Source organism: Chanodichthys erythropterus, chromosome 22 (assembly GCF_024489055.1).
Source record: "Chanodichthys erythropterus isolate Z2021 chromosome 22, ASM2448905v1, whole genome shotgun sequence".
Lineage (NCBI taxonomy): Eukaryota > Metazoa > Chordata > Actinopteri > Cypriniformes > Xenocyprididae > Chanodichthys > Chanodichthys erythropterus.
The window spans coordinates 30,176,651-30,200,142 of NC_090242.1; the positions used below are offsets into that span (position 1 = coordinate 30,176,651).

The window sequence follows — 23,492 nt, forward strand, 5'->3', positions numbered from 1 at the left end:
AGTGCCCTTAATGCACACTAAATCCACACTACTCCACTACCTTGAATACTCTGAGCAGTATTCTGAAAGCTGTATAAGGAAAACATACGACTGTAAGTTATCAAAAGTTAAACACACACTTGCGGTCTTCACGCCCACTTGAACACTGGGGCCAAATACAGGAAATACGTCATGTAAGTAGACAAGTGGTCAAGTGCAAAGACCGCAAGTGTGTGTATTTGAACAAGGCTAGTATGTGACATTAGTAATATTCAATACTATTTAGGGCGGATATGGGGTGGATAGTATGCACATTGGGATGCAGGGTGGGTATTTGAACAAGGCAAAAGTCGTGAAGTGCTTTTACGACATGAGCACTGGTTTCTGGCAAATATGGCGTCACCGTAGGTCTTCCCAAACAAAACCGGAATATTTTGGTTTAGTAATCTCTCTACACATCCGTTAAAATATTGCAAATTTCAAAATATTTCAACATCGTTTTCTCTCCCATCGTTTGTAATGGCTGGCGTTTTGGAAACAGGTTTGTAATTTGTTCATGTTGACTATGAACGTGTTATTTCGCCTGCACGACAAACGAACGTGTTATTTCGCCTGCATTACAAACAATGTAATGACAAGTTTGATTTGATTGTGTGAATGCAACTTACTGACAATATTACTCTATATATTAAATTATATTTACATTATGTGAAGTTAAATTCATAAGTGGGGTTGTTGTACCGAAGTATGTTGTATTTCTTTCAAGCGTCTAATAAAAACCGCTGATAATTTTTTAAAATTCATATTTTCGCAGAGGAGCAGGCAAGAACCCGTTTCCAGCTGGAGTTGGAGTTTGTTCAGTGCCTAGCGAACCCAAATTACCTGAACTGTAAGAACAAACATTGACATTATTACTAGTTTATTTTAAATACTTCGTTATAATGATTCAAATAATTCAGATATTTCTGTTATCAGTTTGTCTATAGCAGTTAGGAACAATAAATCTAAGCAATTTTGTTCTTCTGTTTCAATTTTGTAGATTAGTCTCATAATTTTATTTATTTATTTTCTTCACACATGCTTTGTGGATTTAAATCTGTCCTAAAACATCCTGTTTTTCATCCTGCAGTTCTGGCTCAAAGAGGTTACCTGAGAGAGAAGCCTTTTGTCAATTACTTAAAGTATCTACTCTACTGGAAAGAACCAGAATATGCTAAATTCCTGAAGTAAGTCTTATGCCTATCTTTTGATGTAACGATAAACACGTCACTCCCTTCTCCATAACGTAGACATGAGCACACATGGATGCATGGGAAGAGACAAAGTACAAAAGTAACAAAACACATTACTTTCAACTTTTAATAAAATGTGTTGTGCAGTGGGTATGTAGCCTGTAACGTTGGGAGATCTTTTGTATTGCATACATGTATAGCTGTAGGTATCAGAAAATATTTGAAGTGGTCAGAATATGAAAATATTCAAAATGTGTTTTTAAAAGAAAATGACGTTGTATGTTACATTTGCTGGAAAAGATCGAGCCTCAGCCAAATGGAAAAAGTAACACAAATAATGTAACTAAATACTTTTCATAAAAAGTAGTTACTTTTTAGGGAGTAATGCAATATTGTAACACATTACTTTTAAATGTAACTCTCCCCAACTGATCTCATCTACATCTCAGATGTTTCTCAATAAATTAATTTTCCTCTCATGGTGATTATGTGATTGACTCATGTAGTCTAAGTCTTATTTTTTCTTTTTTCTTAGATATCCTCATTGTTTGCACATGTTAGAGCTGTTGCAGTATGAGCACTTCCGAAAGGAGCTGGTGAATGCGCAGTGTGCCAAGTTCATAGATGAACAGCAGATCCTGCACTGGCAGCATTACTCACGAAAGCGCACACGCCTACAGCAAGCACTCGCGGAGCAGCAGCAGCAACAGCAGCCTCAGGCTCCATCCCATGGCAACACCACCTCCAAATGAGACAGTCAGCATGCTTCTGCTGCCAGTTACTCTTTCACTGGAGTGTTTATGTAAAAAGTCATTTTCAAATGGCCATTTTCCAAAATTTGAATAGGACTCGGACAAAGTGCTATCTGTTTTTCCGCTAATGTTGTGTCTGTTTATGAACAACTGGAGAGAGAAAAGTAAAAGAGCTTCAAGAGAAGGTAAGGGGGGAGTGAAACAGATTGCTGTTGAGCAGTACGTCTTGTCTTACAGTTGCCACCTCCACCTGTTACATGCTTTATCTTATAAACTTTTGTATTATGTTTATGTATGCATTTTGGACAAAAACAAACCCAAATCTAAAATAAACAAATTTTTAAAGCCAATAATTCCTTGCATTACTTCATCTTCATCAAAAAATCAAAAGTTGTAGTTGTTAACATTAATGCACTGTGAAGTAACATGAATTAATACATTAACTAATGAACTGTTTTGTAAAACATTACCATTAATGCATTAATTGTTAACAAATTACCAGTTTGTTAACATCAGTTAACTATGTTAGTAAACATGAAGTAAAATACTACAGCATCTATATTAGTCAATGTTAGTTTCATCATTTACCAATACATTTTTAAAATCAAAAGTGCATTTAACAGTGGATATTGCACTGCGTACTAACATGAATAACATTTAAGAAATATATTTTTACTAACATTAACAAAGATGTTAGTTACACTTTTTTGTAAGTTGAATACGGAAGGTGTAGGAAGTAACGTAAGTGTTTTGAATGGCGAGAGGCATTACACTTTATTCGTAAGTTGAAATGGAAGGTGGTCTGGTGGAAGCTAGATATTTAACTTTATAACTTGTTAAATATGGATATTTTTCTCACATAAACGGATCACTTCACTTCAGAAGGCCTTCATTTAGCCCCCTGGAGCTGTGTGGAGTACGTTTATGATGGATGGATGCACTTTCTTGAGCTTCAAACTTGTTGGCCCTGTTCACTGCAATTATAAAGCTTGGACACATCAGGATATTTATTAATATAACTCTGATTGTGTTCATCAGAAAGAAGAAAGTCATATATGCCTAGGATGGCTTGAGGGTGAGTAAGTCTTAGGGTAATTTTCATTTTAAGGTGAATTAATCCTTAAAATAATATTCCTCACTGTTAAAATTAGCTAATGCATTTAGTAATGTTGACAGATGGGACCTTATTGTAAAGTGTTAATAAGAAGAGCTGCTGAAACGGTTACATTTTGAAACTTGAATCTACAAATGAGGAAGAGGTTTTCAGTTCTGTTAATTATTTTATGATGTGGATTTCATTCAAATGATTTTTCTGAATGTAGGTATTATAAATACAATTTATGCATTTTTTTTTTTTTTCTGTAAGAAAAACATCTGCAGAGAACAAATATAAATTTACTAAGATGTTTTCTACACCCTTAAAGGGATAGTTCACCCAAAGATAAAAAAAAAAAAAAAAAAATTGTCAGCACAAGCTGTTCCAAACCTGTATGAATTTCTTTCTTTAACTGAATGCAAAAGAAGATATTTTGAATGTGTGTAACCAAATAGTTGATGGTCACCATTGACTTCCATAGTATTTTGTTTTCTCCATACTATGGAAGTCAGTGGGGACCATCAACTGTTTGGTTACATTCATTGTTTGATATATCCTCTTTTGTGCTCAGCAGATGAAAGAAATTCAGGCATGTGGGAGTGTAAATGATGACAGAATTTTCGTTTTTGGATGAACTATCCCTTTAATATGATCTGACAGAGCCTCTGTCACTTGAATGCTTTAGCATAGATTCTCTTCATATAAACATCTCAGGATTATGTTGACCACATTCTTGAGTGTAACCAACACAACAGGCCCTTTACAAACTTGAAAGAGGGGAAAGTAAGCCCTCCAGTGGCTGCTGAGATAAAGCACAGAAGTCATGCTGAATATATTCTCATTTTAGGACATTAAGTCATCAGTGACAGCTCAGCGTTACGCTTTTGGAACAATAAATTGAATTATAATCTGACCCAATTTTGGCCTCTGTTAGTCCATCCTGATTTCTTGACATCAGCTCTGGAAATTACTTCTGGTTTGACCACATTGTTTGTTTTTTCATTTACATTTATAAAACTAATGTTATTAACTTAGATTTATAAAACTTGTATATTAAACTTAAATTATTGTAGCCTATATAGGTTCAATAATATGATCAATTCAATGATCAATGATGTTAAATAATATAATAAACTTGAATAAAACCAGTTAATTTAGATGTTACCAATTTTTCTGTGAATAGGAGAGTGCTTGATCTCTAGATACAAAAGCGTTCTAGAGAAAAGTCCTACAGTAAAATGTATGTTATCTGCACCACAAGGTTTTCATTATGCAAATGTAACGACCAGCTAACATGACTATCAGCAACGCCTGCTCCTGCACGCAGAGGGAGTTTTTGGTGTTTAGTGGATGTTATGTTGGGGTTCTTCAGGAAGATGTTGGTGTCCATTTAATGGAATATGACTTGCACATGCAGTGACTGCTGTTTATGTACTAACCTTGTGTACTAACAGGAATAAGCTACTGTCAGTTTCTCTTGAAAAGTCTGCCTGTAGCAGACCTTGAAGGTATGTTTTTATTATTATTATTTAATGTATTATTTGTATCCAGATGTATAGTTGCATGAAAAAGTATGGGAACCACTTGCAGAAAATGTGAATAATTTTAACAAAATAAGAGAGATCATACAAAATTCATATAATCTTTTATATATATATATATATATATATATATATATATATATATATATATATATATATATATATATATATATATATATATATATATATATATATATATATATATATATATATATATATATATATATATATATATATATATATATATAAAAGATGTTTACATATAGTCCACAAGACAAAACAAACAAACAAACAAAAAAGCTGAATTTATTAAAATAACCCTGTTCAAAAGTTTGTGAACCATTGATTCTTAATACTGTGTGTGGTTTCCTGGATGATCTATGACTGTTTTTTGTTTATTTTTTTTATCTTGTGGCCTATATGTACAAATTTATGTAAAATATCTTCCTCAGGACAATACTAAATAAAAAATAACATGCATTTTGTATGATCCCTCTTATTTTGTTACAATTATTCACATTTTCATAGATTCTGCAAGGGGTTCCCATACGTTTTCATGCAATTGTATTTGTTCTGTGGTTAACTAAGTAAAATGTAATGCTTTGTGATCACAGGGGACTGGCTTCAGTAATGGAAACAGACAGTATTATCACAGAAACTCAGATAAATAGATACCCAAAATATGAGAGAAGCGATGATGCTCGGTCGACGTCGAGTTCACGGATTGTTTGTGATGAATGTCGAAGAAAACTCAGAAGTTTGTTGCCGGTAAATTATAAAGAAGAAATTATAAAGCTGCTAAAACTGGCTGGACCAGTGGTGAGTGTGATTATTAAATTGACTTTGTCAGAAGATTTAGTGTTAGTCAGTGAGCTATAAATCAATTACAACCCCATTTCCGGAAAAGTTGGGACATTTTGTAAAATACAATAAAATCAAAAATCTGATTTGCTAATTCTCTTTAACCTTTATTTAGCTGACAAATGTACAAAGAAAATATTTCCAATGTTTTTTCAAAATTTTGTAAATCTAAACAAATTTTGATGGATGCAACACACTCCAAAAAACGTTGTGACAGAGGCATGTTTACCATTGTGTCACATCTACTTTTCTTTTAATTACACTTTTTAATCATTTGGGATTTGAGGATACTAATTGTTGCAGTTTTGCAAGTGGAATTTTTACCCAATCTCCCCTGATATAATACAGCTTCTCAACAGTTCATGGTCATCGTTGTCTGATTCTCCTTATCAGATGGGCCATACATTTTCAATAGCAGAAAGATAAGTACTGCAAGCAGGCAGTCAAGCACATCCACATCCACATCCATATATATATATATATATATATATAATGACCAATTTGGAGCAGATGTCATTTACGTCACTTAAAACAGCCATAACAATGGAGGAAAATGGGCAAAGTTCACAGAATAGGATAAAAATATTTTTTTTTTGTGGAAGATTCAGAATATAAAAAATCCAAGGTCTTCATTTTTATAGAATACTATCATTGAAGCTCAAAGCAGACATTTATGTTGCAAGTCACAGACTGGACTTATGAAACCTGCAATGATTAGTCTATAATTCATTTGATGTAAACTGTAGGGCTGCATAATATTTACATATGCAGTTCATAAGGGACATACTTACTATAGTAATAATAAATTATACATAATTACAAGTAACTAACCCTAACTCTATAGTAAGTACATTAATAGTACTCAGTACTTATTTAATGTAACTACGGCACTGTAAAATATAGTGTAAATATTTAAACCCACAATTCTGAGGGGGGAAAAAATCAGAATTTGTGGGATATAAACTTGTAATTATGTGGAAAAAAGACAGAATAACAAGTATATCTCACAATTCTGTTTTTCCTTCAAAGAATTTTGCAATATAAACTTGGATTTGCAAGAAAAAGTCAGAATTGTGAGATATAAACTCAAAATGAACTTTTATTATTATTTATTTATTTATTTATTTTTTATTTTGTGGCTTCCATATGCTGCTACTGCAGAACTGTAATTTTCCGCCACCATATATATAATATATGTATATATATATATATATATATATATATATATATATATATATATATATATATATATATATATATATGTGTGTGTATATAATCGATTAAAGTCTATTTAATGAATGTTAACTAAAATTTTTGGGGGAAAAATGTTGTTATTACTGTTAAATGTTTCCCCTTTTAATGCAGTTTATATCTCAGCTGATGATCTTTCTGATCAGCTTCATCAGCACTGTGTTCTGTGGACACTTGGGGAAAACTGAACTGGCCGGTGTGGCTCTGGCTATTGCTGTGAGTTCACAAAATAACTTAATTGTAGTGGCGTTCATTAAAACACCCATCGCCTTTATAAATACTTCCTTTTGGCTCACAGGTTATTAATGTGACTGGCATCTCCATCGGCTCTGGATTGGCGTCTGCATGCGATACACTCATCTCTCAGGTTTGATAGTGAATGTTCAGTAATGTGAGTGTTATTTGTGCTCAGGGTGTCATTTGAATTGAATTGTGTCCTGCAGACGTTTGGGAGTAATAATCTGAAGCGGGTGGGTGTGATACTGCAGAGAGGGATTCTCATCCTCCTGTTGACCTGTTTCCCCTGCTGGGCGCTGCTCATCAACACAGAGCCAATCCTGCTGGCTGTCCGGCAGAGTCCCAGTGTGGCCAGGTCTGACACATTCAACACACATTAAATAAAGTTCCTGTTTAGCAAAACTTTCCTGAATCTGCTGATAAAATCTGTTGTCAACATATTGTGATAGATGTAAATTATGTAAATATTGTAAAGTAACATGATGTCATGTCATTTAGACATGTGGCAGTCACATAAAGTCAGTGTCTGGGGAGTTTATTTAACTGTGTGTGATTGTTTCTCTTTCCCTCAACAGTTTGTCACAACTCTATGTAAAAATATTCATGCCTGCTCTGCCTGTGAGTGACACCTTTTAGCACACCATCATTCACATTTAGATTTTCAAAACAAGTCTGATGGATTTTAATGCAAATACTGTAACATTATTTAAAAAAAAAACACAGCTTAAACATATTCAAAAGCTTTCTTCAGGATCTTATTTAAAAGTATTGCTAGCTGATAGTTTATCTAACACTAATATTAAACTTCCTCATATGTATACAGTTTAAAAGTTTGGGATCAATTTTTTTTTTTTTTTCTTGAAAGAAATTAATACTTTTATTCACCAAGATCACATTAAACTGATTAAAAGTGACTGTAAAGACATTTATGATATTACAAACCATTTATATTTCAAATAAATGCTGTTCTTCTGACATTTCTATTTATCAATGAATCATTAAAAATGCATAATGATTTCCACAACAATATTAAGCAGCACAACTGTTTTCAACTTTGATAATTACAAGAGATGTTTCTTGAGCCCCAAATCAATATTAGAATAATTTTTGAAGTATCATGTGACACCGAAGTTTGGAGTAATGGCTGATGAAAATTCAGCTTTTCCATCACAGGAATAAATTACACTTTAAAATATATTACCATAAAAAACATCTATGTATATAAGATGTATATAAAACATCTTACAAAACATTAAAAATGTCTTTGAAGGGACAGTTCACCAAAAAATGAAAATTCTGTCATCATCTATTCAAAGCAAAAAAAAAAAAGGTTTGGAATCACATGAGAGTGAGTAAATAATGACAGACTTTTTCTTATTTCCTATTTTATCTTCAGGCTGCCTTTATGTATCAGCTGCAGGGATTGTATCTTCAAAATCAGGTAACCTCCATTTTGTTTATGCATTCATGACTTTATATTGTATTTAAGTTGCACATTGAATGTTTTATGCTTTCCTCGGGAATCAAATTCATGACTTTGGTGTTGCAAGCGCCATGCTCTGCTGTTTGAGTATATCTTGCTGTGATGCAGAGGGTCTGTTTTTGTTTGTATATTTGTTTAGGGTATTATTTGGCCTCAGGTCATCACAGGAACAGCAGGGAACATCCTCAATGCTTTAATAAACTACATCTTTCTTCATCTGCTTGATCTTGGTGTGGCGTAAGAAGCTTTTTAGATTCAGTTTATCTCATATATAAAGACCATATTTTCTTGTTTTCTTCATTCACCTCTCATTTGTATGTTACCCTGGTGTGTTCACAGAGGATCTGCTGCTGCAAATGCAATTTCCCAATATTCCTTGGCTGTAACTCTCTATGTATACATCCAATGTATGGGCCTGCATAAAGCCACCTGGGATGGTGAGTCTCTGCTGTTCAGTTCTGCAGAGGTCCGTTTTCTCATTCAGCATCCTAAAAAGGCCTGACAGCACTCCTGTGAAAACCTCTGAATTTTCTGGTTTGATTGAACAGTCCACATGACTAGTTTCCTCATATTCAATTGGTGTCATATCATATGACATGAATAATAGAATAAAATTGGCTTAAATTCAGGTATTTAATTATGTTGTTAATTTTTATTTGTCCCTTGTATCCGGCTAATATTTGTCTGCCTCACACATACCATTAGGCTGGTCTCGTGACTGTCTGCAGGAATGGGGAGCCTTCATTCACTTGGCTCTTCCCAGCATGCTCATGCTTTGTGTGGATTGGTGGACATTTGAAATTGGTGGATTCCTGGCAGGTTTGCAAACTATCCATATATTTATTTAATCTATTATCTTTCATGTCATAACAATATTGGACATAAATTATTAATATTAGTGTATTTTATGTCCTTTTCCCCCTTAATTTTATTGCAGGACTCATCAGTGAGGTTGAGCTGGGCGCTCAGTCTGTCATCTATGAACTGGCCAGCATTATGAATATGGTACTAACAGTGTAATATGGTCTGATTTGACCTGGTTGCCTAGTAGCATGTGTTCCTGAATCAACCTTTTTTGCCCTGGAAACAAACCCTATCCTTAAAGGAACACTCCACTTTTTTTGAAAATAGGCTCATTTTCCAACTCTTCTAGAGTTAAACAGTTGAGTTTTACCGTTTTCGAATCCATTCAGCCGATCTCCGGTTCTGGCGGTACCACTTTTAGCATAGCTTAGCATAGTTCATTGAATCTGATTAGACCATTAGCATCGCGCTTAAAAATGACCAAAGAGTTTTGATATTTTTCCTAAAACTTGACTCTTCTGTAGTTAAATCGTGTACTAAGACCGACAGAAAATGAAAAGTTGCGATTTTCTAGGCTGATATGGCTAGGAACTATACTCTCATTCAGGCGTAATAATCAAGGAACTTTGCTGCCGTATCATGGCTGCAGCAGGCGCAATGATATTACGCAGCGTCTCTCACAAACATCTCCATGGTTGCAAGGCACGTTCCCTGTGCAAGCAGGGGCTCACAGGCGCTGCGTAATATCATTGCACTGCTGCAGCCATGGAACGGCAGCAAAGTTCCTTGATTATTACGCCTGAAGAGGGCTTGACCACAGACCCTCCTGGTGATTTGTGTATGAGACAGTGTGTTGTCTGAGTAGACAAGGACATGGTGGCCTCTGAGATCCAAGAGGAAGTAGCAGCCGTCTAGGACTGCAATCCAGCCCATGAAGGAAGTGTCTGTCATTAGTGTGTTGTGACGACAGGATGCACCTTGGGCCAAGAACCAAGGCTTCTTCCACATAAGAATGCAAAGGCATCTGCACGTAACCCCTTGGTCTTGGTAAAACCCCTAAAGCCCGAAACACACCAAGCCAACACCGACGAACTAGCAGACTACAGGGCTGGCTCATGTCGACAGCGTCTGGGTCCAAAGTTACCCTGACACACCAAACTGATGCTCGACACCTGACGACTAAGTAGCACGTCCATTCTGTGCCTGCATAAGATGAAATGCCTTTCTGTACCAGCAGGTGGCAGTAGCTGAACAGCCAATGAGAATGATCAGATGGCCTGACTGACCGACGAGCTCCGATGCTGATTCAACATGTTGAAAAGGATGAAAAAAAGCTGACGAGGACCAACTTCAGCCGACGGTGTGGAACACACTAAGAAAACTTAGTCGGATGAAGAACAAAAACTGCCTAATGGCCAACCATCAGCTTGGTGTGTTCCAGGCTTTAGTCTTGAGCCACCACTGCAATGGGGACCCCCTGGGAGGTATGGACAGGGACCATCCTAGTGGTGGTGGGGAGGATGGAGGTGAAGGTTTGCATCAGCATCTGCGGACTCAAACATGTGTCAGCAATCTTATATACTCCAAGTGCAAGATAATGATTGATTAGCTCTAAACTAATTGGTGACGTAACATTGAGTCTTCCTGGCAGAATGATTTCACACTTAATCAACATCAAATCGACATCAGAGTGCAAAAACTATGAAAATACTTATCACTGAGATGAAATGCTGATTGCAGCCGTGTCTTTGAAGATAACTGAATTAAATAGGAAAACAAATACAATCCGTGAAGTGAGGACCTGCATACTTCTGAATTGAACGGGATTTCTCTCTCATTGCTGCGACAGCTCGATGAATGTTTAATGATGATAGGCTGTCATAAATGACACTTAACATATCCCGTCTAAAATGAGCATTTATTTATTTTTTTTTACATCGAACTAACGTTTTCTGTGATTATTTAGATAATCACGAATAGTATGTGGATACATCATGAGAGGAACATTGCGGTTCACTGGAGCTTAAGTTTTAGATAAAACTACATCAGTAATTTAATAGATAATGATAAAGTCAGACTGGATTTTTAAATGAGCTATAGCCCGTGCCGGAAGTGAAGGTTTGTGTCAGCATCTGCGGACTCAAACGGGTCAGCAATCTTATATACTTCAAGTGCAAGATAATGATTGGTTAGCTCTAAACTAATTGGTGACATAACATTGAGTCTTCCTGGCAGAACCTACGCTAGAGCTTTCATTTATGGCTTAGCCTAGCATGATCTTGCCTACAACTGAAAGAATTTACTCAATACGAGCAGGACACAGTGCCTGCATCGAATCCCATATCAATCCTAGAAGAGTGGTCCTCTGAAGCAGAGAAACCACACTCTTCTTAGAGTTTAGTCTCAACTCCAAGCACCTGATGTGAGCAAGGATGATATCTCTATGCCAAACCACCATCTCCTCGGACTGGGCTAGAATCAACCAGTTGTTGATGTTATTGAGTATATCAATGCCCTGGTATCGCAACGGAGCCAGAGCTGCATCCATGCACTTTGTGAAAATGCGAGATAACAAAGCTAGGCCAAACGGACAAACCTGATGTTGGTAAGCTTCGCCACTAAAAGCAAACCTGAGGAATTTCATTTGTTGAGGAAGGATGGATATGTGGAAGTAAGTGTCCTTTGAATCTATAACAACAAACCAGTCTTCAGGCTTGAATTGGGACACGCATTGGCATCTTGAACCTGTAAGTCCTTAGAGTAATCTGAAATAATCTGAAAGGACCATCCCAGTTCCGCAATGTTTGCAGGCAGGGACTAGGTTAAACCGCTGCTCCCTAAAACACCAGAGGTGGCGGTGTTGGAAGACCGATCTCCCAAGGGCACAATGAGGATGTGGACCCACTTGGGGTGTTTTTACACCTGGCTCATTTTGAGTATTTGTTTCGGAACCTGGTGCGTTTTCTCCTTTAGTACATTTCGTTTAGGCCTATATGAATACGTGTCTGATATGAGCAGTGTCTGATTCTGTAAGTGAGCACATTAGTTATTGCAGGTGAAAACCTAAAAGCACCTCTTCATCTTAAAATGTTGCATACTTGCTCTTCTCGATGCAGTTAAAGAATAAATTATACCCTATATAAATTTTCATTTGGCCTATATAAATTAAGCCACAATAAGCTCATGGAGCAAACTTGTCAATCCATCTTGATGGATGATTCAGAGGAAACTCTGACCAATAAGCGGACAGTTTTACACACATATGACTTGCATAAACAGTTGGTACACTTTGAAATGTTGCCTTGTGAAAATGAACTGAACCAAGAAGAAAATATAACATTGTAACAACTTAAACCCCTGTTTCGTAACAAAGCACAGGACTGAAAACGCCCTTAAACTTCGTTTGGGCCACTTCTCCTCTTGTGCTTGGCTGAGGCTGCTCTTTGAGAGCAAAGAAACAGAACCGCCCGAACACGTACCAGCTGATGAGAATCCGGGAGGGGGATGAATGGAAGACGCCTTTCAACGCATTAGGAGTATCAGGTGATGCCCTTCGGGCTAGCTAATGCCCCGGCCGTCTTCCAAGCCCTTATCAATGATGTTCTGATAGGGATGCTCAACCAATGTGTGTTTGTATACCTCAATGATATCTTAATATTTTCCCAGAGTTACGAAAAGCACGTTCAACATGTCCAGCAGGTTCTCTCTCGTCTGTTCTTGAACAACCTCTTCGTCAAACTAGAGAAAAGTGAGTTCCACAGCACTACAGTCTCTTTCTTGGGTTTCATCCTGTCATGTGGCAGTGTACAGATGGATCCCAGCAAGGTTTGTGCAGTCCTGGAGTGGCCCAACCCTGATTCACTGAAACAAGTCCAACGCTTCCTGGGTTTCGCCAACTTTTATACAAGATTTATTTGAGGCTTCAGTTCCATTGCGGAACCTCTCACAGCTCTCTCCAGGAGGTCTGGCACACCCTTCCAGTGAACAGAGAAGGCTAACCAGACGATGACTCAAACAGCTATTTACTTCAACTCCCATATTGACCCTTCCAGATACTGAGTTACTGTTTATTAACGAGTTGGATGCATCGGTGGTGTGGGAGCAGTTTTGTCCCAGAGAGCGACTAGGGACAATGAACTTCATCCTTGTGCCTTCTTTTCACATTGACTGACAGCAGCGGAGAAGAACTATGATAAAGGAAATCAGGAGTTGCTGGCTGTTAAGATGGCATTGGAGGAATGGAGCCACTGGCTGGAGGGTGCTAAACACCCATTTGTGATATGGACGAACCACAAGAACCTCACTTACATCCAGGGAGCCAAAAGGTCAAATCGTTGACAAGCTCAGTGGGCCCTTTTAACCGTTTTGACTCTGTCCTCTCTTACAGACCTGGTACCAATAATATTAAGCCTGATGTTCTGTCAGGGCAGTTCAGGTCCCAGGAAGATGAAGACAGGTCAGAGCCCATCATACCAAGGTACAGAGTGCTGGCAGGCATCAAGTGGGACTTGGAGACAGCAGTAAGGAAGGCCCAAATTCAGCAACCTGACCCAGGTAATGGTCGCCTCTTTGTGCCTAACACCATCAGGTCTGAAGTACTGGAGTGGGGTCAATGGCGCACCATCATCTGGACATCCAGGGGTCCTAAGAACCCTGAGGCGGATCTCTTCTTCTTCTTCTTCTTCTTCTTCTTCAGTCTAAGTTCTGGTGGCCTAACATGGGACTGATGTCCGGAGAATGCGCCCAGAATAAGGAACCTAGAGCCCTCCCTCAAGGTAAACTACATCCCCTCCCTATCTCGAGACGACTCTGGTCTTTTAGTGGCCAACTAACTCTCAAGTTAACACAGTGATACTTGTTGTAGTTGAGGATTTTCTAAGGTATGTCATCTCATTCCTGCCTCTAAAATTCCTACAGCAGGCCAGATGGCAGAACTTCTCATGCAGCATGTCTTTAGAATTCATGGGTTTCCTCAGGATAGTGTCTGAGAGGGGATCCTTGTTTACCTCAAGATTCTGGAAGGCTTTTGGACGTCTAATCGGTTCCACAACTGTCTTCAGAGTTCCATCCCCAATCCAGTGGCCAGATAGAGAGAGTGAACCAGGAGATTGAGAAGACCCTCAGGTATCTGGTCTCGAACAACCCAAGTACATGGAGCTCCCAGAATTTGCCCATAACACTCTCCAGCCCTCATCATTGGGTATGTCTCCATTTGAATGCCAGTTTGGGTCCCTTCTCCCCCCTTCTCTTTTTCTGAACAGGACCTTCAAGCATAGGTTTTAGCTACAGCCCAGTTAGTCCGGAGGTGCTGGGGGGTCTGGCGGAGAGCTCAGGAAGCCCTGTTAAAGCCATCCTGGGAACAACAGAAACAGGTCAGTCAATGTCAGCGGACATGTCCGTCACTTTTTCCAGGGCAGAGAGTGTGGCTTTTGACTAGGAATCTCCCATTGCACCTTGAGTCATGGAAACTAGTTCCTAGATACATTGGACCTTTCAAGATTCTCAAGAAAATACACCCAGTCTCTTACCAACTCCTATTGCCCAGGTCTATGCGCATACACCCCACATTCCATGTTTCATGCCTTAAACCTGTCATCTACTCTCCTTTGTCTCCTGCAGTCAGACCACCTCCAGTTCCTCGGATGGTGGAGGGGCAACCAGCTTACTTTGTGCAGAGACTTTTGTAAGGACCGAAATGAGCTCAAATGAAATAATTTATTGGGAATTATAAAGAGTCATTTAGTTTACGACCGAGCAACTGAATCGTCCAATGTTCATCTGCTTGGATTGTAATAAGCAGAAAAAATTAATTAATAGATCGGTAACAAGATCAACAGTTTAAGACGTTAAATTTTACAAGTACATAATACAAGACACTCTCTTTTAAAATCTACAAGAGACTTTATTTATTCTAACACAAACTAATCTAACACAAATACACACATGCACACAAACATTCATACACGTTGCAGGAATAAAGGAAATGAGAGAGAAGGAGTTTTAAGAGAGAGAGTGCTATGATGAGGATTTCTAGTAAAATATGCACTTCAAAAGACCTGACCTGAACGAACCATGAATCATTCATTTAATGCACCAGTTCAGTGTTTCAATCTGGAGGTACTTGCTTGTAGGCTTAAATGGGAAACTCCTCGTCAGCCTCCTAGGCCTTGGGTTTTTCTGAGTCGATGATTTGTTGCAGGGTCTTTTCAGGTCCGGATTGTGTGCTTGTCTGTCCTTTGTCAGCTTGGTCTTGTCTTTGTTTCTTGTTCTTGTTACTCCAATGTGTTACTTTTCTTTCTCTTGCTTACTAGTTCTTTGTCTTGGGATATGACTAACCAGGAGTTCTGGCCTATCAGATATCGTCTTGTTTCAAAAGGTGGCTTTTCTCTGCCCCCAATCATAAAATACGTGTTATCCCCGGTCTCTGGAATTGCCGGCTTTGGCAGAGAGTACCGTTTAGACAATTTCTATTAAATGGAATATGATACATTTCACACAGATTTCATTCAAGCCATGATTTAGAGGAAGAGATTTAAAAACATATCAGACATGAAATACTTTCATTCAACCATTCAATAGTTACACAGTTACATGAGTTGTGGGTGTTCTAAAACATAACTGGTCACATTAGCATGTGTAGACATGATATAAAATTTATGCAGTTAAAAGATGTTTGATAAGTCCATTTCAAATTGTTTGGAGCAATTTGATGCAGTTTTAGTTGTAGAACAGTCTTTGTTGGTTTTTCTGTAAAGTTAGGTCACTCAGAGAAACAAAACAGGCCTGCATTGTCTCTCTGTCTCTTTTGATCTGGACATCAAAGACTTTTTATCTTTTGGTGACCATTTGGTTTGTCACAAATAGCTTAAGTTTGTCACCTCTCCTTTATTCAGGAAGCATGGGTGTCATAAAAGTACCTAGCAGGGTTTTTCTGTAGACAGACTGGAGCCAAAAATTTGATTCTCTGTGTTTGGGTTTCTGGAATTATGTTTTGAAAGAATCATCTGAATGATTCATTTGTCTTGTTCTTCCTCAGTCCTTGCACTTTTGAACATGTGCAGAGTACGGGGAGGGTTTCAATATTTGGTTGACTGGCAAGGCTATGGTCCAGAAGAGCACTCGTGAGTACCAGTTAGAGACATACTGGATCCAGAGCTCGTCAGGGACTTCCACCAACAACAGTCAAACACCACTAAAAGGAACGTCCGTAGCCATTCATCAAGAGGGGGCTCCTGTAAGACCTTAGCCAGCAATACTTCCTCCAACCACTTGGGGTCACACTCCTGCCATGACCAGCAGTATTGCTCCCAGCCACAAGGGGGTGCTGGATGTGTGTTGCCTGCAATCTTCCTCCCAGTTGCCAGGGGGCAACCATTGGCAAGAACTCTCAGTTGTGCTTAGCAATCATTGTTGATGACACTCAACTGTGTAGGGCCCTATTTAAGTTTGACTTTATCCATTGTTTTTTGTTCAGTCTTGATCCTGCCTACCTGTGTATCCTGTTGCAGTGAGTCTATTGTAAGCCATTATGCTAGTTTCTCCTTTTTGTGACTATTGGAAGCTTTGCTTCTGGTTTTGTTTGTACTTTGTTCCTTTTTTTGGATCTTCTATAAGTAAAGCTGCTTGGAGAATGATACCTCTCATCTCCTTGAGATTTTGTTATTCCTCTGCACTTTGGCCTTAAAATCTTCAACCTTGAGTTAGCTCACTCACAGGAAGACCACCAGCTCTGTGTCCAGGAGATCAGGGTTTTAGTCAGCGTTCAAGATTTTAGTCTATAGTCTGGCGGTTCCTGCTTCTGTATCATTACAGCAATATTGTGCATATTTTTTGAAAAATGTTCCTCACTAAAGTTATTTTTTTAACTAACTATCGAGTTTATGGTCATTGAATGGCTTTTCTTAGGTAAAAGCAACATTTTGTGGCATATTTTTTGCAAGCTGTTTTATTGACGTCTTTCTGCAGTTGAATCTCTAAAGCCCCAGGTATACTTCACTTTCCGCGCCCGGATGCGTCTCACGTTTACTAAACCACGGACACATGCGGATGACCGAATTCGACACATGTGCAGTACATTCAACTCTTTACCAGACATCGTGTCATCAATGGGACATTTGCTGGGCAGGATCGGAGGAGAAAAATAGTGCATCCACCATTGCAACATAGTTCAGAAGATACACCAAGAGAACAGGAATCAAAAACGATTGAGAAGGCATACAGTTTTTTCTTCGACGACTGCACACTGTGTTCAGTACTGTGCGTATTGCCACCTAGTGGACTTTTCTGTCCTGCTTGCGCATGCGCTGTTGTGTGCGGTCTCGAAATTTGGGCTGCACGCGGATGGGGTGTGCCGAAGTATACCCGGGGCTTAAGTGATTACATTAGAGATGGATTAAATTCAGTAAGAAGAAGTACTGTATCTTTCAACATACTTTTTGATGTTCATTCGTGTTTATTTTGTGCTGTAATAGCAGAAAAGAGGAAGAGATAATAGGTTCACATGCCGCTTGACCTGAGGTGTTACAGCGATCTGTCATGCCACATTAAAGAGCACCAAAACCACATTTATTGTTTGAATTCCATAGTTAAATTGACAATTTAAAAGCTGAAACTTTGTTTTATGACAAACATGACCTGCTCTGTCTTATCTGTCATCACATGGTCTGTGTCCTCCTTGATCTGCGATGTATCTGGTATGTTATGTTTGGCATCGGTTCTTTTAACCCTTAAAGATGGAGTGTGTAGCTTTTAATTTCTTAAACCACCATGTAGGAAGACCATATTCCAGGATGACAATGTTAAGATTCACCAGGGTTAAAATTGTAAAAGAATGGCTCAGAAACCATAAAGAAACATTTTCACACATGAATCAGACCTTAATTTCATTGAAAGTTTTTGGGATGTGCTGGAGTAGAATTTACAGAGTGCTCACCTCTTGCATTGTCAATACAAAATCTTGACCAAAGATTGATGCACCTCTTGATTAAAATAACATCACAACATTTATTTCCATCAAGAGGTGCATCTTTTGTTTGGTCAAGATCTTGTATTGACAATGCAAGAGGTGAGCACTCTGTAAAGTCTCCTCCAGCACATCCCAAAAACTTTCTGACCTTTAGGTTAAGGTCAGTGCTATTTCATGTGTGAAAATGATTATTCATGCTCCCTCCCAACAATCTTGACATTGTCATCCTGGAAAATCCAAAACAGCAACTTTTTTTTTTGGCCGGAAAGTGTGTGCGTGTATATATATATATATACTGTATCTATTTGTATACTGTATCTTTCTGTATTTCAAATAAATGCAGCTTTGGTGAGCATAAGATACTTCTTTCAAAAATCTTTCAAAAAAGTTTTAAAAATCTTACTGACTCTTAAATGTTTGAATGGTGGTATATTAGGATTAATCTAGGTAAATTGAGAGATTTTTTTGACATTGAGATGACTGTCAAAAAGTACCCCAATTCATTATTGGAATCCATTGGTTAGTGTTTAAACACAAGTCATTGTTTTCTTTGTCATTCAGTTTCCAATGGGATTTGCAGTGGCAGCCAGTGTGAGGGTGGGAAATGCTCTTGGAGCTGGAAACACAGAACAAGCCAAGCTGTCTGCCAAAGTGTCTTTAATCTGTGGATGTATGTTGTCATATCAACAGCTTGATTTTTCAACTTGGTTTCAGCTTGATTTTCAGCTTGGTTTCAACTGATGCTGAACATGTCTAATTTTTTGAAAACCTGTTGATATAAGATATCAGGACGTTACATCAATTATTGTTGAAATTAAACAAAATGATAGTCACCATAATTACTGTTACTCGTATGAAGATTGCAGTCATTTTCTTTCAAAGCCTGTTTCTTTTCTCTGCTGCTGTAGTACTTGTTTCCTGTGTGATTGCAACGATAATTGGAGGTACTAACAACATTATTGGATACATCTTTAGCAGAGATGAGTAAGTTACCAGAGAGATTTACTGTTGAACACTGTATGGTAGTCTGCATGGTTATTTTAAAGAGCATCAACATTTAACACATGTGACTGTTGAAATTATGTTGTGTACAGTTTTTGTGGTAACACTAAGGTCCACAATAAGGTCCATTTGTTAACAGTGTATTAACTGACATGAACTAACCATGACCAATACATTTGTTACTGTATTCAATAATCTTTGTTAAAGTTAGTTAGTAACAATACAGCAGTTCATTGTTTGTTCATGTTAGTTCACAGTGCCTTTACTAATGTTAATAATACAACTCTTGATTTTAATAATGTATTAGTAAATGTTGAAGTGCAGTTCATTATTAGTTTAACTAATGTACTTATGGAGAATAGCATTATAACTGGTCTCGTTAAATCTCTATCTTGAAGGGAAATTGTCCTCAGAGTTTCACAGGTCATGATCCTGTATGGCTTTATTCATCTATTCGATGCCACTTCTGTAAGTATATTAATTTGAAACCTCTTGTTTTAAGATACATGAATTGGAACACTTACAGTTATTAATTTCAGGTGGCCTGCTATCTGTGTTGTGAATCCATTTTGATATTTTCCCTTTGATAATCACGCAAATGTGTTTTGATTGTAGGCAATTACAGGTGGCATTGTCAGAGGTACTGGAAAGCAGATGCTTGGTGCTCTTTGTAACATTGTGGGATATTATTTTGTGGGATTCCCAATTGGAGTGTCTCTGATGTTTACTCTCAACATGGGCATAATTGGTACGTTTACATGATTTTCTTTCTTATAGAACACAAAATATATATTTTTTTAAATTGTGAATGCAGCTTCTTTCCTTACAGTAGTAGATGTCATGAAATATTTCTGAATGTTATGATGCTGTTTGCAATGAAGCAACTGCTCATCGCTGTACACTAACTGCTGAACACTAACTGCTCTACCAAGTACAACTGTGACAGAGTGACCTGTCCCTGTTGGTTAGCGCAGCACACACACACACACACACACACACTCAGCCCAACTTACCTCATCCTCCGTTCCCTGCTGAGGCGTTGTGGGTGCACACGCACGCCATTGGCATGCTGGTCATCATACACGCAAACATATCCACTCCATTTCCATCCCCATCAGAATCCACGCTGCGCATAACATGCATACATACCTGAGTTGTTTTCGTTTTTGTTTCTATGTTTTGTCATGTTATCGTGTTAATACATACCTGTGTTCCGTGGTTGTCAGCGTCTGTGTTGCCGGTCTTTCGCGTTGCTTCTCCACCATCAGTCGGCCGAACCCGAGCGTCACCCAGCGGCCAGGATAACTAGTGCCGGGATCGCTGTGTGTGGACGCGTCGGCGCGAAGCAACCGGAAGTCGGCTCGTCCACTGTCTTGTTAATATGGGGGGGGGGGGGGGTAATGGAAAGTTGCACTATTATTATGTGTTTATTATTATTTATGTCTATATTTGTATTTGTTATTTTGACTTTATTTTTTTTGTTCATATATATTTCGTTATTTTATGTGTGTAAATATTTATGTAATGTTGCAATATACTCACCTGAATACTTACCCACTCATGTTGATGATGGTTTTAACAAATGGGTGGGGCTTGGACTATAAAGAGGAGCCCCAAATAAGAAAAGGTTGTCAGTTAACCTGGCGAGCAAGCGAGGTGCCGTGAGCGATTTATTTGACATTTTGACATTGAGGTAGTTTGCGTGTATATATTTATATATATACATTTTTCTTTCTTTGTTATTTTGTGCAGTTTTTTTTTTCCCTATTTGTTTTTTTTTTTGTTTGTTACTTTTGTAAATAGCTTTGGTTGTTTGTCTACTGGGACTGTTTCACCTCTCGAGCACTGTAAATAAACATCACTTTACACTTACATCTCTGCGAGTATTGCCATATTTTTTTTAGATTTTTTTTTTGTTTGGTTTTTTTTTTGGGCAAACCCAGTTTCGCCTGACAGCGGGCCTGCGAAGACCCGTTGTCCCACAACAACTGAGCCAATAAACTCAAATACCACACTAAACACACATCCTTTAATCTCTTCACGTCTCTTCTCTCTGTTGTTAGGTCTTTGGACTGGGTTTTTTTGGTGTGTCTTCCTGCAGTCTTTGTTCTTCATTATCCTCATTTACAAACTGGACTGGAAAAAAGTGACTCAAGAGGTAGGTTATTTCTTCTCATCCATACACACAAGCACACATTCTGTATAACTCAAAAAAAAAAAAAAAAAAAAAAGATACATCCCTTTTTCAAGATGCTGTATTTTAAAGATACCTTTGTAAAATACAAATAAGCTTTACAGATATTTATTGGAAAGGGTTTGAATAATATTTTTAAATTATTGCACATGCACCTGCAGAACAGTCCTTAAGACACTTTCACACTTGATTCAATTGCCTATAGTCCTAGTTTTATATCTTTGTTTTTGAACCATTGGTTTTGTTTCCAAAGTTTCAGTAACAGCACTTGAGTCTATCTGCTGTGAATGTACAGCTGCATTCACATCAGCAGCAAACTGTACTGGAGTTCAAATGAACCATACCCCAGACCACCCTTTTTTAGACTTGGGTACGGTTCGTGGGTGTGCACCCGAGTTTGGCAGACAGTTTTCACATTTAGGTTCAATTAAGGTCACAGTTCCTATAACTTAGGACACTAAAGAGACCTACTTAGGACGCTAAAGAGACCTACTGACTCTAAAAATACCAGGAGAAGGATGTCCAGTGTCCCTGCTCACCTGTGTGAACATGCCATAGTCCTGCTGCAGAGAGGCATGAGGCATGAGGACTAGAGATGTGAACACAGCAATAAACTGTAATGTATGTAATGTAAGAAGCCTAAGACAGTGCTACAGGCACACAGGAAGGACAGTTGATCGTCCTTGAAGTGCCTAACTATGTGTAAATTTGTCCCCCTAGACATGTTTGAGAACTTGCAAATGCTCTGTTGTAAGAGCAGAGTAACATCTCACAGCAAGAACTGGCAAATCTGCTGGAGTCCATGAAGATGAGCTGCACAGTAGTATTTAAAGCAGCTGCTGGCCACACCACATACTGACTGCTAGTTTATTTGGACAGATGATTTCTCTAGTCTTTATCTTCTTATTTTCAGGCCTTGATCAGAGCTGGTGTACAAGCCCCTGAGACCAAAGATGAATCTTATGCTATGGAAAATAAGGGCTGCACAGAAGGTACTTTCAGTCTGTGGTATATTATGACCTTAATGATGAAAAAAAAAAAAAAAAAAAAACATGTTGGTTTGGACATGGACTTTCTCTTATGTTGATTGATTATTGTACAGAAGTGCAAGAAGAGTCCCAGCACACTGAAGAAGGCCGGACAGATGCAAGCACAGATCTGGAAGGACTCGGTAAAGGAGAAGGAAGAATAACAGACACTGGCACAAAGGTCACAGTTGGAGAGGTTTTGACCACCAGACAGTTGGTTGTTCGTCGAGGACTTGCAATTTTTTTCATGCTACTTATACTAGCTGGAGGAATTTTGCTAAATGAGCTGCTCACTTGACTTCTCAGATTAGTTCAATAAATGCAGAGCTTTGTCTGATCTGAAAATTTAAAAACTTTTCCACTGCCCAGGCCATCTATGCAAATATAATAGAATTTGATGTGGATGATTGTATTGTCTCATCTCCTTCTGTGCTTTTAAAAGTTGCAGACATAATTAGTGACGTCTTCCACTGCATCTATTGTCACGTTTGACATTTCTGTTTTATTCAAGACACTTATATTTATTTTTCGATTATTTTTTATTATTATTATTATTTTTTAAAGCACCAGTGTTAACATTCAAAAGCTGTTGTTGTCAGGAATTTGTGTTTTGCCTTTTGTTTTGGATTTGTCTTCTGTGAATTCAGTTTGACCTAGTTTTTCTCATGTGTTTCACCAGTTAATTCCTATCACCTGTGCCTTGTCTATAACCTCGTAATCATCTCATTTGCTAATTAGTTGCCTGTGTATATAAGCCTTCAGTTTGAGACTGTCTTTGTCCTGTATTGATTTTTTTTTTTTAAAGGTTAAAGTGTGCTATTATTTGTCTGTATGTTCCTGTAATGCTTTTTGGAGTAAATATTATTGGATTTGAATTCTTCTTCATTGTGTGCTTCTCTTCAGCCACTTAACCATGACAGAATACAGGACCAACAACAAAAAAACTAAGATGGGCATTCTCCTCACCCCAGTTAACTTTGCTGATCTACTGATCACCTGCTTCCAAGACGGCCGCCCTATCGAGAACTATGTTGAAGAGTTCCTTAAACGTTCTAATCAGGTAACCT

General features: G+C 38.0%; 2 protein-coding genes across 2 annotated transcripts; both read left to right on the forward strand.

The window, feature by feature from the left end:
- The first annotated feature begins 341 nt into the window (after positions 1-341).
- On the forward strand, positions 342-2,308 carry med31 (mediator complex subunit 31). The gene is made up of 4 exons (XM_067376403.1): positions 342-520; positions 794-868; positions 1,109-1,205; positions 1,747-2,308. The coding sequence occupies exons 1-4, from the start codon at positions 499-501 to the stop codon at positions 1,961-1,963; spliced, it is 411 nt and encodes a 136-aa protein (XP_067232504.1). The 5' UTR covers positions 342-498; the 3' UTR covers positions 1,964-2,308.
- A 2,922-nt stretch (positions 2,309-5,230) lies between these two features.
- slc47a2.2 (solute carrier family 47 member 2, tandem duplicate 2) lies at positions 5,231-22,930 on the forward strand. Its single transcript, XM_067376551.1, has 17 exons — positions 5,231-5,419; positions 6,827-6,928; positions 7,011-7,079; positions 7,156-7,304; positions 7,525-7,567; positions 8,346-8,390; positions 8,572-8,669; positions 8,772-8,869; positions 9,138-9,251; positions 9,370-9,437; positions 18,763-18,871; positions 19,110-19,185; positions 19,602-19,671; positions 19,819-19,951; positions 21,267-21,361; positions 22,311-22,389; positions 22,500-22,930. Exons 1-17 carry the CDS (start codon positions 5,231-5,233, stop codon positions 22,721-22,723), a joined length of 1,761 nt encoding a protein of 586 aa, XP_067232652.1. The 3' UTR covers positions 22,724-22,930.
- Positions 22,931-23,492: the final 562 nt, after the last annotated feature.

Excerpts from the sequence above, each read along its gene's own strand:
- med31 (XM_067376403.1), top strand. The coding sequence starts at position 499 with ATGGCTGGCGTTTTGGAAACAG. Across the intron at positions 521-793 it reads GGCTGGCGTTTTGGAAACAG|AGGAGCAGGCAAGAACCCGT; the intron begins GTTTGTAATTTG and ends ATATTTTCGCAG. Across the intron at positions 1,206-1,746 it reads GAATATGCTAAATTCCTGAA|ATATCCTCATTGTTTGCACA; the intron begins GTAAGTCTTATG and ends CTTTTTTCTTAG.
- slc47a2.2 (XM_067376551.1), top strand. The coding sequence starts at position 5,231 with ATGGAAACAGACAGTATTATCACAGAAACTCAGATAAATAGATACCCA. Across the intron at positions 7,568-8,345 it reads TATTCATGCCTGCTCTGCCT|GCTGCCTTTATGTATCAGCT; the intron begins GTGAGTGACACC and ends TTTTATCTTCAG. Across the intron at positions 9,438-18,762 it reads TGGCCAGCATTATGAATATG|TTTCCAATGGGATTTGCAGT; the intron begins GTACTAACAGTG and ends TTTGTCATTCAG.